Source organism: Gekko japonicus, unplaced genomic scaffold (assembly GCF_001447785.1).
Source record: "Gekko japonicus isolate JY-2015 unplaced genomic scaffold, Gekko_japonicus_V1.1 scaffold1291, whole genome shotgun sequence".
Taxonomy (NCBI): domain Eukaryota; kingdom Metazoa; phylum Chordata; class Lepidosauria; order Squamata; family Gekkonidae; genus Gekko; species Gekko japonicus.
The window spans coordinates 222,513-240,198 of record NW_015172043.1 but is presented as its reverse complement, the minus strand read 5'-3'; the positions used below and the strand labels follow the sequence as shown (position 1 = coordinate 240,198).

At 37.4% G+C, this 17,686-nt stretch overlaps 1 protein-coding gene across 2 annotated transcripts in view; it reads left to right on the top strand.

Moving 5' to 3' along the window:
- The window catches only part of LOC107118371 (putative RNA-binding protein Luc7-like 2), a 29,957-nt gene that overhangs the window by 622 nt on the left and 11,649 nt on the right, over positions 1-17,686 (top strand). The window contains exons 1-4 of one of the 2 annotated variants that reach the window (XM_015420689.1): positions 8,541-8,579; positions 9,104-9,198; positions 16,193-16,291; positions 17,165-17,275. In XM_015420689.1, coding sequence (XP_015276175.1) covers positions 8,573-8,579; positions 9,104-9,198; positions 16,193-16,291; positions 17,165-17,275 — 312 coding nt within the window. In that variant the 5' untranslated portion in view covers positions 8,541-8,572. Of the gene's footprint in view, positions 1-8,540; positions 8,580-9,103; positions 9,199-16,192; positions 16,292-17,164; positions 17,276-17,686 lie in introns of those variants that run through there. The other variant, XM_015420688.1, reaches the window with a different exon arrangement.

Genomic DNA, 17,686 nt, shown 5'->3' with positions numbered 1-17,686 from the left:
AGTTTTGCTCATGGCCAGCCTACTGGAAATCTGACTCAAACCAGCATTTCAAACCAAAATCGCTATAGAAATTTCTACATAATTGAGGTATCAGAATTTGTCAGCATCCATTTCTGGCTTTCCTGTTATCTTTTATTTCTTTAAATATGAATGACATAATTGGAATAAAACCGGTAATAACAAGCTTTCTAAGGAGACCTGTAAGTACCTGTTTTATGGAACTATTTGTGTATTTCCATGGAACTCAGAGCAGTCTCATTCATTAGTGAATTTCATAGGCATTACTGTAAATCTTAACCATTTATCCTGACACATACTGATCATTTACGGGGGAGAGAAGAGAGAGCAGTGGATGTGCTATCCTATGAAATCTGCATGTAAAGGAAATCTTCCCTTACCTACAAGGCAGTTTGTTCTGGCTATTAAGTGATGCTTTGAGGCTTTCATACTATTTAACCTAAATTTGCTTCCTTTAGGTTAACGTGTTATCCCTTTCAGTATTTCTGGCACTTGAAATATGTCCATTTCATCCTCCTTGGCACAGCATCTTATTAATCATTTGGATTGTAACCAGTGTTCCCTCTAAGCTGATTTAGTGTGAGCTAGCTCACAGTTTTTTAGCTTCTGGCTCACACATTTTTGTCTTAGCTCAGGAAGGATGGCTCCAGAGCAAACTAAGTTATGCAGCAGCCAAATTGCTCACTCACAACTTTAGTGCCAGTAGCTCACAAAGTAGAATTTTTGCTCACATGACTCCACAGCTTAGAGGGAGCATTGATTGTAACTCCTGAATCTCCTTTAGTAATGTGGTTATTTATTTAATTTTTGACCTGCTTCATACTTTTACACTTGTCTTAGGTGATTTTATTTATTATCTTCAGTTTGTCAGAGGCCCTTGGAATTCAGGTGGGAGCAGTGTCTGTATAGAAGCTGTGAACTCTACACAGGGTTTAGAAATGAAATCAAGTACAATACTGCTAGCATCAAAGTTTTAAGTGTATCTATAAGCCACAGACTTATTGGCATTGGTTTGTTCAAATAATGAATATATCAACTTAGAGAGGAAAAGTTTCCAGAAGCCATAGACGAAAACTCAATTTTGTCTTGTTTCTTTGGGGTAGGGGGAATTGAAATTTGGGGGGGAAATGGTTAAGATTCAACCATAAACTTATTTTTCTGCTTTAATAACATAATGTGCATCATTTTTAACTTTGCATATGAAATTGTACTGTTTATAATGATATAGATGGTTTTTGTCATCAAAAAGCTAAGGAAAAAAAGACAAAAGTAGAAAACGCAATATTTGCAAATAAAAGAAAGTATATTGTTTGGATAGAAATGAACTCATTCAGAATCATACCTGTATATCAAGTTAAACTTTATAACAGTGAAAACATGTTATCACCAGACAGATTTTTGTATAGTACTTGTGAACTAGATAGTTACATTTAAATAATAAATTATTGAAAACTTTATGTCTACAGTAGACAGAAGAATCTTTTATAACAATAATTGTATTATACATTTGAGCGAGTAGAACATTGCCTTAATAAGGTTTAACTAATTCCAAAAGATAAAATATTTAATAGGAGTTATTTTAGTGCTCCCCAGCTTTCTAACTTTTGCATTGGAAAAGGTGCTTCTTCCAAGCTTTTTTCTGTGATACCCTCCCCCTCTTCAAATCTCTATATTCCACTTTTTAACAGACTTGAAAACTGCTCAATAAACTTAGTTGTTATCAGTACTACCTATACTAATGTGAAAAATGCAGGCTTACTAATGATACTCACATTACTTCCTAAAAATTCTGTATTTAGACTATGGCCCTGTGAGTGTTTTTACATAATTCTTTCAGGTCATGACAGACTCGCTCTTGTTTTTCTAATTTGGTCCTGGTTTTTTTATACATGATCAGAGGCTTAACGACATAGGGTTCATTTCAGTGTCCATAAAACCATGTAATCAGAATATTATTGGATGCCTATGTGCTTAGACGTTACCTTGATACTTATAATGAAAATTATCATGGTTGAAACGGGGGGGAAATCATTTATTACTGTTGTATGTACATTTGATACACATATCTCACTCAGAATTTTCAGTGCAGTTAATCGAAATTGAAAAGACCTAATTAATATGACAGGTTTTGGCTAGTTCATTCTCTTGGTCTAGAGTTTCCCAGGCTTCTAGACTTCAACCTTTCCATGATTGTCTATACACACTTTACATGATTGTCTCACAAGGGGGGGATGAGAAAACAGGTAGGACTATAGGTAGATGGAAACTTAGTGATCCAGGTAAATATGATCGGTTTCTTCAGTGGACTGATCTTGAAGAACAAAGGCAAAATACTTGTATATTGCATAAATCATATTTTTCATTTATACAGATTTGGGGTTCTGAAATAATGAAATGGGTAGCTCCGCTCCCCTGCAGCAAATTTGCAGCAGTCAGAATTGGTGATTCTCAGTTTCTAGATTCCTACTGATCTAGTCTTCACACACACACAAAACCTTTATTGGCATGAAAGCACAAAACATCATGGAAATACGGGGATCTAGTTTTCAGTGACCAAAAGTCAGCTGTGGGTTATATCAACCTGTGGTAATTGAGCACATTAGAAGTGGATAAATATTAGAGACCTGTATCTAAAAAGAACTACAATCTTTTATGCCTACCATGTTTAGTGCTTTACTTAAGTTTGAGATTCTGGACACATGTTTTGAATCATTATTTAATAGAATTCACATAATCATTTTGAAATACCTTACAATAGCAATATTTGCTAGAGTAGACTCATGCTGCTGATATTGTGGGCATATTTCCAACCCATTTGAACACTTGGGGCAGAATGCTAAGAATACAGCTATGTAATGGTGGAAAGTGCCATTAAGTTGCAGGCAACTTATGGTTACCCCATAAGGTTTTCAAGGCAAGAGACATTTAGAGGTGTTTCGCCATTGGCTGCCTCTGCATAGCGACCCTTAGACTTCCTTGGTGGTCTCCCATCCAAGTACCAATCAGGGCCTACTTACCTTCCGAGATCTGACAAGATCAGGCTAGCCTGGGCCTTTGAGGTCAAGGCACAACTATGTATAAATAGTTTTCTTTCTGGTAGGTAGCTGTGTTGGTCTGAAGCAGCAGAACAAAGTTTGAGTTAAAGTTGATCTTAAACATGCCACTGGTCTCAAACTTGGTTTTCTTTCTGTAAACAAAAAGGCAGCTGTAGTACAAACTAGCCCCTAATGAGCTATTGGTTTTTGCTGTCATGGAGGTTTTTTACCCCAATCCTTAAAACATTGGGAATGTGAAGTGCCCCATGGTTTTTTTTGTTGTTTGTTTATAAAAAAGACTAATCCATGGAATCATTTTAAGTGTCCTAGAGAGATACAGAGCCTCCTGACAACCTGATGACTCTTCTTAATAGCCTGGAGAACATTTACCTCTCCACAGAGAGAGATTTTCTTTGAGTACAAAAATACCCGGATGCAAATTGATAAGAAATTCTCATCTACTACCTACCGATATTTTGTGGTTGCTACTGACCTCTTTCCTTCTGTGTTTCTTTTGAGTATGCTAGAGAAATTGAGGAGACCTAAGGTCCCTTGTGTTGCTTTATGTTTTGTAATGAGAAATCGTGGGCAAAGCTTTCTGTCCTAAAGATAAATTCGGGTGTTGGTCTGAAGCAGCAGAACACTGGACTCAAACTTTGTCCCAAAGATAAGCCCATAATGATACCCCTTTTCTCATTAGTGGATTTTTGGAGGCCTGGTCCAAGGATTTCTCATTTAATTTTCTCGCAGGTTTTGCTGAAGGAATTTAAGTTGTTGGCTTGGACCTAAAATTACTGGTTTTAAAAGCATTCATATTGTAACAACAATGCAAGTCTTGTGTCAGATTATATACACCTATTTTTCAATCTGGTACTTTATTTTGCCAAAAAGAACGCTGTAATGATAGCCATAATTCAGTGCCTTGAGCAGCAGATTCAGCAGAATGCTCCAGATTCTGTTTATAGAGTTCCAGGGCTTTCCTGATTTTTAATTACAAAGTGCTAGCTTTGACAGAATTATTTTGCTGCAGTTTCTGCAGTTTTCATACTGTTTTACAACTCAAGTGTGTGAATTCTCTTAACCAGGATAGTTCCAGATAAGTAGCTTATTTGGTCCCTAGGAATAAAAAAAGAGGAAGAGTGCCTCAAAATAATTAACAAAATTTATTCTATTGTGGTTTTGTGAGTCAGCTCACTTCATGAAAGTGAGTTCACAAAAGCTGATGCTGGAATAAATATTGTTAGTCTGTAAAGTGCAACTGGATTCCTGTTTTGCTTAATTAACATGACATTTTAAAAAAATATATAAGTCCTTTCACTTAAAGTATATTTTAACATAGAATAATTCCAGCATCGTTGAAACCACATTGAAAAATGCAGCTGAGTTGGCTAGTAAGGTCAGGTATACATTACAGTTTACATGTGACCTGATAGTCCATAAATAGATATGTAGGACTTTATTAGAATGAATTTTAAAAAGTAATAAATTATACTTCTTTCTAGAAATAAAGGAGTGTCTGTTAAAGTATCTTTAGAAGAACACAGATCTATTCTGGAGACCTTGATCTTGAGTTGTTAGGAGCAAAATGACTAGAACTTGAGGATATCTGAAAGTTCTTAAGTCCTCTTTCCCAGATCAAAATTTGTTCATTTTTAAAAAATGCTTCAGCAATATCCCGATACTTCTTTATAATTAAATGTCATAATAGAAGTCATGTGATAAAATGTTATTTCCTTCCCCTGTATAGTGTTTCCTGGTTTGTGTGGTCAGAAGAGACCAAGATGACTTCTTTGATGCTGCTCAGAATGGAGCTTGCAGGTTGATTTTAACAAATGCTTTTTCCCTGCAGTGGCTGTGTTTGCTATATGAGAAATGTTAATCTGTGTGGACCTTATAAGAAAGATCCATGAACATGACAGGCAGGAACTTTACTTCCCACTTGCTGACATTTCCACAGCTAAACATGCTTAGATTCTGAGTTCTTCCATTTACAGGGTTGTTCAGTTTTTTTTCTCACGATTTTTTCCTGTATTTTGTGTGTGTGTTTAGTTTTTAAAAATAATGAACCTGGATTTAGTTTTGAGTGATTTGGAGCATGGTGTGGTTCAGAAAGGGGAGAGCTACTGTGAAGTAGTGGTTTGCGTGTTGTACTAATGTTCATATCCCTGCTCAGCTGTGAAGCTTGGTGGATGAGGTTAGGCAAGTCAGTCTCAGCCTAACCTGTTTTGTAGGATTGTTGCTTAGGGTTAGAACTGCATAACTGAACCTCAGCCTCTTGAAAAAAGAATTAGTGTACAAATGCAGTAGGTAGAGAGGGGTCAGAGAAGAATTTATGATGCCTGTATAGCAGTGCGCTCTGATTGAGGGTTGGGGTTGTAGGGGTAGCAGAAGACAAAGTGGGGGGTTGCTTATGGTGTCTCAGAACAGACCCTGTGTCCATTGGGAAGGAAAGGAAGCTAACTTTAGGTAATGTCTGCTCAAGGCACAGCTTACTTGCCTGGGATTTTGGAATGGGAAGCACTCAGTGATTTAGTTTTTGTTTTGTTTTTTAACTTCATTTATACCCCTGTTTCTTCCCGATAGGGACCCAAAGCAGCTTACATCCTTCTCTCCGCCTCCAGTTTTCCTCACAACAACCCTGTGAGGTAGGTTAAGCTATGTAACTGGCCCAAAGACAGCCAGCAAGCTTCCATGGCAGAGAAGGGATTCGAACCTGGGTCTCTCAGATCTTAGTCCGACACTCTAACCACTACATCACACAGTTTGTTTGGTTTTTTTTACTTCATTTATACCCCTGTTTCTTCCCGATAGGGACCCAAAGCAGCTTACATCCTTCTCTCCGCCTCCAGTTTTCCTCACAACAACCCTGTGAGGTAGGTTAAGCTATGTAACTGGCCCAAAGACAGCCAGCAAGCTTCCATGGCAGAGAAGGGATTCGAACCTGGGTCTCTCAGATCTTAGTCCAACACTCTAACCACTACATCACACAGGTTCTCTACACCACACTGATATTGTTGAGTTTCTGTTATGAACAATTTAAGCTACTGGTTGAATTACATTATAGTCTCCCATCAATGAAAATACTTGCAACGCTGTATTTACAGAAATCCAAGCAGGGATGCTTTATAAAAGACGTGAGTTATGATAGGTCTGTCAGTGGCTACTGTGCATAGTGACTAAAGGGAACCTTCACATTCAGAGGCAGTAAACCTGAATTCCAGTGCCAGGAGGAAATATCAGGAGAAGGCCTTGGCCTCTGTGCCCTGTTGTTGGTACTTAAGAGTAACTGGCTGGCCATTGTGTGAGACAGGATGTTGGACTAAATGGACCACTGGTCTTGATCCAGCAGGGCTGTTTGTATGTTCTTATATTATGGTAGAGCTAAATTCCATTTGTCTTATCTGGATGTTTGTTGCTTTTCTATTTGATTATTTTCCCTTAAATCGCTAATAACTGGAGGTAAACAAATACAGTTATAAAAGTATAACTGTGCCATTAATGTATGTAGGAGATATATATATATAGTGCCATAAATGGCAAAAATCATGGATAGACCTGAAACCAAGAGTTATTAAAAGAATGTGGGTTAAACACATATTGTTGCAGACCTCCGCTTTAGTTAACCTGTGAATCCATATCTTTGTTAAATAAATAACTGCAACAGTGTTGCATAAGGTGTAATCTGAAAAGCAAGCCGTTATAAAAGGAGGCTCATATATTTCTTAAATACCTTGTTATGACCATGACTTATTTAATACCTAGTTGTAGTGGAAATTTGGATATTGCTTTTGGATTTGAGGTTGGGTGGAGTATGGTTCCTTGAACATTACAAGGAGTTGAGTTTTAAAATCCAGGAAAAGATGTAATATGTATGCATAGCAATTATCCTCACAGGTTTTCTATAATTGCTTCCATCTCTGTTATGGAAATATGGTTTGGGCCAGATACCTTGCAAAAAAAGGAAGCTGCTGTTTCTAAAGATGAACTTAATTTTATAATTGCATACATTCAATATTGCTATTTTATGTCATTAATAAAGTAAAAGCATCTGGGGGCACTGGAGTATGTAACAATAGGTTTTTAAAATATCTTTATACCTGGGTGCTGATGAGCTACAGTAGCAACCATATTCTAAACATTTTTTTAAAAAATAAATGAGCAAAAATTATGATTTCAATTTATTTAAAATTTTACTTTTCCCATCAGAATTCACTTTTATACATAATGAATTACATTTTGTGATCAAGCTGCAGTTGCTGAAAACTGTTTTAAGAATGGAAACAGCTATATTTGTCATGCCCTGTCTTGACAATATTTATAAGCAGGACTGGAAAATATTTCAAATTCTAGGCACCAGAATCAAATTTTAGGTCCAACATCAAATGCATAGGTAATTTTAGAGGAAGAAGTATAAACAAAATATTGATACCTAGGAATTAAAATATTTTCCCAGCCCAGCCCTGGTTAAGTGACAGCTATTTTCAGTAAATTCCCCCAAAATAGGCTAGTGCATCGCTGTCAGGCCCAACATCATTCAGGTTTCCCTCCGTTTTTTACAATTAACATGTATTTCTAGATGCTGTGATGAAAATGCTGGCAGAGTTTATTATATACAAACTGAACAATCTGGCCCCTTGTTTTATTTATAAAGGTTCAATGTATCTTTGCCTGCCTACTTCATTCTGCAAGGGAGTGTCAGAAAGGCCCCGCATTCGCCGAGCCGTGAGTTATTGCTAACTTTTCAGATGTGTTAATTAATGTGGAACCAGCGCACATGTGTCTTAAAAAGAGAGCAAGATTGGGAGGAAAGTACCCACATTCCCTCAAGTATTCTGCAGTAGTAGGCATGACTTTTAAGGGCAACTCTAAATTTTCATTCATTTAGATCTATTAAATTGAGAGACCTAGCATTTGAAAACCTATTGTTGAACTACTCTGAAGCTGTTTTAGGAAGTGAATTACTCAGTCTGATTATTCTGTTAATGTTTGTTTCTAAAATCAAAGTTTAAGAAGAATATGGTCCTCTGAAAAAAAGTTTGCCTTTTATCTCTGCTTAGGGCAGATTGTTAAAACTGAATTTATACAATGGAATGATTAGGTCAGGGATTTGGAGCATAGATTTAAATTGAGTGCTCCAATCAATAGAAAGAAGCAACAACTGCATTTGTAACTACTACTGTTTCTACCTTTTGAGGTAAAGTCGGGAAGAGAAGTTGTGAACACATCCTTTTTCTGCTTCAGAAAGCAGATTTCTTCTGCTTCGGTAATTCACCAATAGGTTTTCACTTTACACAATGGCAATTTTAAGGAATAAATAAAATACATGAGTTGTGAAACTGCTGCTGCATCTTTAGACAGGACCTCCTTTGCAAATATGAAATAACGACCTTTCTATTGTACCTTGAGGGACAGTAACCCTTGCAGTAAATCAGTAGCCAGGTAATTGAGCTAACAATTTAGATCTAATATTTCCAACCTTGTTCACAGATGTGATTGATTAGACTTGCAATTGGACTTCAATGTGTGGTAAGCAGGCTGATGCTTTTGTGTTTCTAGAAGTTTCATTTTGCTATTAATGCAGATACACTGTGTTTAGCTTATGAAGTATAAATTGTTTAATACTGCTGGTAGAGTTCCTGTTTCTTCCAGTGTTCTAGGTTTATCAACTCATCCACCTGCGTTCAGCCTGCCCAAAGTAAAAGGTCTTTGCAACCATGCCATGAATAAAGGCTTGAAGAAATGTCAGTGGCATTCAGTAGAAACTCAAGTACAGTCCACGTGTGTTAGAATCTGTGACTTCTGTACATACACTGTAAAAGCAATGAATTTTCACCATGTGTAGTTACATGTTTAACTTTTAGTGTCATACAGTATATAAAATAATTACTACATTTAAATAATTACTGAGCTATTGTCAAGTTTTAGATTCTACCTTGTCAGATTCTCTTTGTGTAACATGGAGAACAATCCTTTGGGTGCAAATGAAACAACACTGGCCTTTAGAACTTTACGTATTTGTCTAATCCGTGATGTGTATTTCTGTGTTACAGGGGACACTACCCGTCAGCGAATCAAATTCAGTGATGACAGAGTATGCAAAAGTCATCTTCTCAACTGCTGCCCTCATGACGTCCTCTCTGGAACAGTGCGTATTTTATTTTATACTTTGCAGACATTGCTTTCAGAAATATTTAGCTGCACGATTTCCAGCAAGTTTGTGACCCTAGAGTTGTGGGGCTAGGCAGCCCAATTCAGTAGGTTTCTGTTTATTCATATACATTGAACTTGTGAACCTAAATACAATGTTGAATGTTCAGTAAAAGGCTAGTCATAAAAAGACTAGAATAGAGCACATCAGCAGTTTCCCTCCCAGTTGCCCCTGTTTGTAAAATGGTATAATTTTCAGCCTTCAAGCTTTCATACTTTAATAAACATAGTTTCTAATTATTGCTACCACAAAAGCTAGACCTAATGTTTTCAGTTTCCTGTAATTTCATTAAAACTATGATAGTGTTGTGGTATATAAATAAACATAGGGGTAACTCTGGTTGTCATCATCACAACAAAAATCTAACCTATAATCATAGCCTATCTTCTCCCCAACTTTTCATAATTCTATTTGTTGGTTTTAAAAGCTCAATTTAATTGAATATTTAAGATAGTACAAAAAACATCTGATTTAAGAAATGAATTTATGCACCATTGTTGAATGGTGTAAGGTTACGTTTACATATAAGCAAGCAATAACAAGAACTTAATGCACACTTTTATATCATACAGCAAAACATTCTCATGCAAAATAATAAGTAACGTTTGGGTTGGATCCACCCAGGTTTTTTGCTCAATCTCAGCCATTCCCTCCTTTTTACAGCCCCTGTTCCACATGGCTTTTGCCCATGCAGGCCCCATGATCCTCCCTTTATTCCTTTTCCACCAAAGGGGAAAACTGGTTGGATCCAGTCTTTTCTGAAAATTCATGAGACACTACAAATCATTGCTGAAAATGCTAGGAATGATGAAACACTGAAGGTATTCTTTCGCTATTTCAATTTCTGTGTAGTTTTGCCAAAGTGAAAGTGGCATCAGGGAAAAACATTCTTAGACACTCATGCTGTATTTTGAGCCATTTATTCAGATACTCTCACTTACCAGCACTGTGTTTCAAAGAGGTCAATGGCATTTTTATTTCATTTTACTTCCAGAGAATTCTGGGTAGTATATATTGTTCATCTCAACCCTCATCAACCCTGACACAGTTGATTGTGATATCCCAGAGCTTATCCAGTATGCTTTGCGACTGAATGAGGATTTTGGTTTGGTTGAGGTTTGACTATTTAACTTTAGAAAGCCAGCTTCATTTTCTTCACAAGTTACAAATTCACACATGTGATCTAAATGTATGTTTTTTGGGTTGGTGAAAGGAAAAGTGTGGGGAAGAAATGTGGACTGAGAAACAAAGCCAAAGGTGAATAACTTCGAGAGTATTAATTTTGTGTTCATGATTGGAAGGGGATGGTGGCTTATAGTCTCACTACTTACATTTGGTTTATACATATGCAGTAGACTAGGATATTTATGTTTTCCATGTGCACCCTTAATACACAGCCCACTATCTAAAGTAGAAGCCCAGGAACAGTTTTATCTCACAACGATATGGTAAACCTGTTTTTGGGATATATCATTTCATGGGACAAACGACTCCCTCCTCCCCTTGCACTGATGTCAAGAGAAGGATTGTAGCCTAGGGTGGTGTGCTAACTTTCTGTACATATGGAACAATTGTGCTATATGATGGGCTATTTGTTTAGATAGGCAGGTTACAGGAAAAGTACAGAGAAAGAAAACAATGAAAAAGCAACTCGCTTCTCCAACAGCAAACTTTAAAAACCTGATGTATAAAGAAGAACATGTAATCTTCATGCAGTGCAGAATACCACCTCCATGCTGTACTAGCCAAACTTTTTACTATTAAAAAAGTTGTTAAAAACTTTTCTTTCAAAAATTATTTGGCCTGTACATCAGTGGGGAGGAAGAAAAATACTTGTTAAAAGGTGAGCTCTTTTTAGACATAATGCATCAGAAGCAGATAGGCAGGCTTCCAGGGGCTCATTCATTGTAGAGTGCAGCGGTGTCTTTAAGTTCGGAGGCAGGTAGTTTCAAGAAAGAAGCAAAAGAAATCTGGCAAGGGTGGCCAAACTTGCTTAACGGAAGAGCCACATAGAAGTAACTTCAGATGTCTGAGAGAAGCAAGACATGAACGAATATTTCACATGCTTTTATTAGAAAACATGCAAATTTGCTTTATTAACATTAAATAAGACTGCCAGAAACAAAAAACAAAAGGGGTAAAAACAGATATTGATAATGATACTTAAAGAGACAAATGCTTTCTCCAAGCTGGCCAGGGGGGTGGGGGATTTGAGAACGTATTTAAAGTTGCTTTCTTTCTCTGCCCCCCCCCCCCCACCTCAAGCCTACCCAGGGAGAGGAACGCTTCCCCAGCACCCTGCCGGGAGCCACACAACATGTGTGAAAGAGCCGCATGTGGCTCCTGAGCCACAGTTTGGCCACCCCTGACATATGGTATGAGCAAGCAAAATTATGGCAGTACAGTTTTGTTTTAAATTTATTGGTTGGATTCCATTGAATGGCTCCACCGTGTGACTGCAGAGATGCCCTCTTCAGCATCTCCTGGCTCTGGAGAGTTTTGCTGCCCAAGAGGAAAGGCACTCATCATGATGAGTAAATTTGTGAACTCCTGATATTTTTTTAAATTGCAAAATTTAAAAATTAAAACAAAAACACATAAAGCAATGAGATATACATGTACCTTGGGAATTCACGTATAATAACCTAATAAATACAGTGATAGGCTGTTTCCTGGTCATACCCAACAATCTTGCATATATGAATATTTCCTCAGAATACTTTTGCTTTCAGACATTCCCACTGACCAGATATGCATAAAAGTGTTGACATGTTTGTACATTTCCAACATGTGATAGAAACAACATCAGGCATTTTTGCTAACCTCCTCAGGAAATTATACCACCTGAGCAATAATACAACCAACTTTTGTAGATTTTTAAAAAACTTTTAATATTTATTTTACAAGCAAGTACATATAACATCAGAAATATAGCTTAATTGGTACATGTGATAAAACTTACATAACAAACAATGTAGACATGATATTAACAAAAAAACAGTTTGACTAAGAATTTCATTAACATGAAACATCCCATGAAATGCATCAATACAACAGATTTATAATATCCAAAATCAAAGAATACTCAGGTTTGGTGGATAAATAGTCCAGGAAGCAGAACTAGATCAAGGTAAATTTTGAATCAAATTATCTGTAGCCTTAGAAAGAAGAGAATCAGTAAGTTTGTCCATCAGACAGAAAGCACAGACTTTATATAGCCAGGCTGATAGTGTAAGGTGAGTATTATTTTTCCAGGATTTTGCAATTAAAAGTCTGGCGGCTGCACATAAAAGGAGAATCAGTTCCTTATGAAGCAGTGGTGAAGGGCTAAATTGCCATGTACCTAACAATAAGGATTCTGCATCAAGTGGTAGTTGGAAAGCAGTAATGTTATAGATGTGATTAACTATCAGTCGCCAAAAAGCCGTGACATGCGCACAGACCCACCAACAGTGCCTATATGAACCAATTTCACCACAACCCCTCCAGCACAGTTTTGTAGATTTGACCGTGTGATCTCTTACCACCTGAGCAAATGCCTTTACACAGTTTTCTTTAATCATGGTATTACCGGGTAACTTATATACCTCTTAGAGTAATCTTTGTCATGTTTCCTGAAAAAGTTCAGTATCAAGTTCATTCTTATGACTGTCTCTGAGTTTGCTACTTTCAGTTTTGTACCTCAAAGCATAAATTTTGACTGTTAGACCGTGCTGCCAAGGAGAAGTATAAAGTAGGTGTTCTAAATTATGTAATGTTATAAATAATATAATATTGTAAACTGGAAAATGTTTCATGGAGCTTGTCTGATGACATCAAAAGATTAATCAGCGTAACACTTAAAAACAAAACACTGTTTTCTGACCCTTGGACACCTATACAGAAGCACGACAGTACTTGTGCGTATACAAAAATCAGTCAGTCTCCCATGGGTATAAATACAAGGATTTCTTTAAAGTCTGAATGTTTAAATGTTTTCAGGTGAAATTGATTTAAACAAATTCAGTTGTTCCAAGCCTATTACTGATCATATAATGCTCTGAACAAGAATGTAACCAGATCACCATTGGTCACAGTTGAACCCTGACCAAACAAAGTAATACAGTGATTTGCTGACCAAAGAATCTAAGAAAAAGCTACGGCAATTAAACAGTATTTCAGTTAGTGGTGGTGGTGGTGTATCCTAAGAGTCTGAGCGTATCCTTAGTGGTCTTGATACCTATTTATGTAACAGGTGTACCCATGAAAAAAAATAACAATAAGGTGATAGGTGCAGAGCAGACTGAACTGGAATGTATCATATTTACATAAGTGCCCTGGTGGATTAGAATAGTCATTCATTCAATCCAGCATCCTGTTTTAGACAATAACCAGCTGTTGCTTTGGAGGACCAGCAAACAGAGCATAAAGGCCAAGGCTGTCCCCTGATGTGGTCTCCTAGCACTGGCTTTTGTATGTTTACTGCACCTGAATGTGGAGGTTCTCTTTAACTATAATGGTTAATAGTCATTGATGGCCCTGTCCTTAAGAACATCTGTGCTAGCGGCCATCACTATGTCAACTGGAAGTAAATTCCACAGTTTGTTTGCAACTGTTTTATTTATTTTGTTTTTATTGGGTTTTCTTGTAATTGTTTTATTTTTATTGTAAGTTGCCTTGAGTTCTGCAAGGGAGAAAGGCAGCTAATAAATGTTTTAAATAAATAGAATTTAGTTGCTTGTTGAGGAAAGAAGGACTTTCTGTCATATGTCCTCAGTGTGTTCCCCACCAACTTACTGGGTGTTCCTGCATTCTGGTTTTAGGGGGGAATACTCTGGTCATGTTTATTTAATAAATTTCCCTCATGTTTCCCCTTAATCACCTGAAAAGCCCCAGACTCTAGTTTTCCCTCATAAGAAGGGTGCTCCAATCCCTAAATCTTTCCAGATGTATGCTTGTAAAAATTCTTAATAGGATTTAAATTCTGTGTTAGTGATTAAATCTTAATAAATTAAAAAATGAAGAATGGCCCTACATTTTCCTTTGTGTTTATTTTAGTACATTTTTATTCCACCCTTCTTCCAAAGAGCTCAGGGTGACACACATTGTTCTCCATTCCCCATTTCATCCTCACAACAACCCTGTTATGAAATTTAAACAGAAAGTGACTAGCCCAAGGTTGCTGAATAAGTTTCATGGTAGGCTGGGGATCTGGGACTTCCAAATCCTATTCCAACACACTAACCACTAATTATTTATTTAGAGAATGTATCTGCCGCTTATTCAGAGATCTGCTTGAGGCAGCTCACATATTAAAACAAGATTGAACCATAAAACATAAAATCATTAAATTAAGCCATTTAAAACCAGTAAAAACTCAAAGCTTAAAACTTTTAGGCTGATGCTGGATACAGAATGGACTTATGTGTGAGTCAAGAGTGAGTAGATGCACCTATTTTGTGATGCCTTGCTAATGAAAAGTGATAGATATGGAGAAGGAGCCATATATTTTAAGTGAGCTGTTGTAAATACTGAGAGTTTATTCTATCTGTCTGCTATTAATTTGTGTACCACAGGATGCATGGCTGAAAATTCTGTAGGTAATGCATGCTAAATTCTCTTTGTTTTTACAAAATAGGATTCTGAACATATTTTTCTCAGCTTCAGATTGACATTTAAAGTTTTCTTGCTGATTATTATGAATGTGTGTACAACTTAACCATCACTGAATACTGCTGCCTGAGAATCAGTTCTAGAATTATCTTGTCTAAAACATTACTTCCCCAGGCCTCATAATTTTTGGATGTCTCTCCTGTCTGTGCTGTTACAACTGGGAGAGGCTTAGGCTTGTATCCTACCACTTCTACCAAAGAAAAGCTCCACCATCAGTGGAACGCTTGTAGGATCTAAACCACTGTAATTTTTTGTACTCCTGGAAAATAGTTGTCCTCAGTGTAAGGAGGTCAGTTAAAGGAGTATGAATGAAAGTGAAGGTATGTGCCATTTGATCATAATTCATAATTTCCCTTTTCTGGGGTCTTTGTTAAACAAATGGACTGATAGATATGCAAGCTTATCAGGACAAATGCAAGAAGAGGGAAGACTTATTAAGAATTGTTCAGTCTTACAAGTTCAAGTACCACTAGAAATGCTGAGGCTACAGGTGGCCACACTGCTACCAAACAGAATCCAATAACAAAAGCCGTGTAGTACCTTTTATTAAGACCAGCCAATATAATGCTGGTATGGCTGAAGTTCAAACAAATATTAGTCGTCGAAGGCTTTCACGGCCGGAGTTCATTAGTTGCTGTAGATTTTCCGGGTTGTGTGACTGTGGTCTTGGCATTGTAGAACCTGACGTTTTGCCAGTAGCTGTGACTGGCATCCTCAGAGGTATAACACAGAAAGATGGAGTACTCTCTGTGTCAAGGTGAGAAGAAAAATGTTAGGCAGGTAATTTATATCACTCCAAAAGGTGGGGTAGGGCTGAGTCAGTTATCTTGTTAGCATGTTCATAGCCTGGGGAACTCCTACAAGATCATTGACTCAGCCCTACCCCACCTTTTGGAGTGATATAAATTACCTGCCTAACATTTTTCTTCTCACCTTGACACAGAGAGTACTCCATCTTTCTGTGTTATACCTCTGAGGATGCCAGTCACAGCTACTGGCAAAACGTCAGGTTCTACAATGCCAAGACCACGACCACACAACCCGGAAAATCTATAGCAATTAGATATTAGTTGTCTATTCTTAGTCTGAGCAGTATTATATTGGACATCTTAGAATGGACTGGTTCTGATCACTTGCCTTAATAATTTTGTGGTGCTAGTTAATTGAAATGTTGCATTGTTTCTGAGCTTACATGAAATTTGCTTGCTTCACAATATTTGATCAAAATATTCTTTAAAGCCACTTTAGTATATGTAAAGTTCTGTTTTTCTGTCTTTAGAGGATGGACCTTGGAGAATGTCTGAAGGTGCATGATTTGGCATTAAGAGCGGATTATGAAATCGCATCAAAAGAACAAGACTTTTTCTTTGAGCTTGATGTACGTTTATCTTTGAATTATCTCTAGCATATAAATGTGATGGGAGGGAAGGGAAGCTTACTCAGGGACATGGTATCATGCTGGTTTTGGCTTGTTAAATAAACAATCCTAGTAAGGAGCTTGATGACTTAAGTGCCTAAATTTTCAGAGCATGCAATTTTGTGAAATGCTCAGTTTCTTGGGATTTATAATCCATGGTTAGTCGGTTAATGGTGGAACATCATTGGACCTGTAGTAGGAATTAGAGAAATGGGACATTTTGTTGAAAGTTTTTGTACTTGGAGAGAAACTACTCAGCAGGGCTTACCTTCTGTAGTTTTGACAAGATTAAGAAGTGTTGTGTATGTGTGATATTTTCAAGAAGATTGCTTTCAGTGAAGACATGGGAGCAGGAATATTCAAGTAGTGATATCGTCTGGTGAACAGAAAGCCCTTTGGGAAGTGGAAGAGCAGGTTTTAATCCTGTAGCATTCCCTCAATGAGGAGTTAGGGCATTATTTTCTATATGTGAAATTCAACCCCTCTCCTCACTTGAACTCCTTTCCAGTTCATATTCACTCAAGGATACGTTTCAGTCCTCCCATGCAATTGTGCATCTCATTGACTGACTTGAATTAGTCCACATTGTTAAAAGTACAGGAACAGAAGAGTGTTGGCAACTGAAAACGTGCTTGTTAATTTTAATATTCCTGTAAATGTGACTTAAATTGTATTTGGTTTAGGATCTCCTAGAAACCCTTGATCGAGTGTGTTAAGTGTAAAAGTTGAAAAGTGCAGCTTTTTACTGCTGTAGGTTTAACCTGCAGTGAATGAATTTGTTTTGCCTAATGAAAAAAACATTTATTTTGGGCAATGAATCTTTTGATGCCTTAGGCAATGGATCATCTGCAGTCATTCATAGCTGACTGTGATCGGAGAACTGAGGTGGCAAAGAAAAGATTGGCAGAAACCCAAGAGGAGATCAGTGCTGAAGTTGCAGCCAAGGTAAGCATTGAGGACTCACTCTGCTGGTACTTCATTGAGGATGCCTCTGATTACAGTTTAAAAAAAAAAAAAAAAAACCTGTTTGCTTCTCCAACACTTTTTCAGTGTGGAAAATGGCATTTAACCATTTCATTATTTTCAACAAACTTCTGAAATCACTAGTAGTCCACTGTTCTTGAAAAAAGAGCAGTTTCTGTCAGAGCTCTCTCAGCCCCACCTACCTCACAGGAGGGTGTCTGTTGTGGGCAGGGGAAGGGAAAGGAGATTGTAAGCCACTCTGAGGCTTCTTTGGGTAGTGAAGGGCGGAGTATAAATCCAATCTCCTCCTCCTCCTCCTCCTCCCCCCCCTCCTCCTCCTCTTCCTCCTCCTCTTCCTCCTCTTCCTCCTCTGTGTGAAAGCACAGCTAGGAA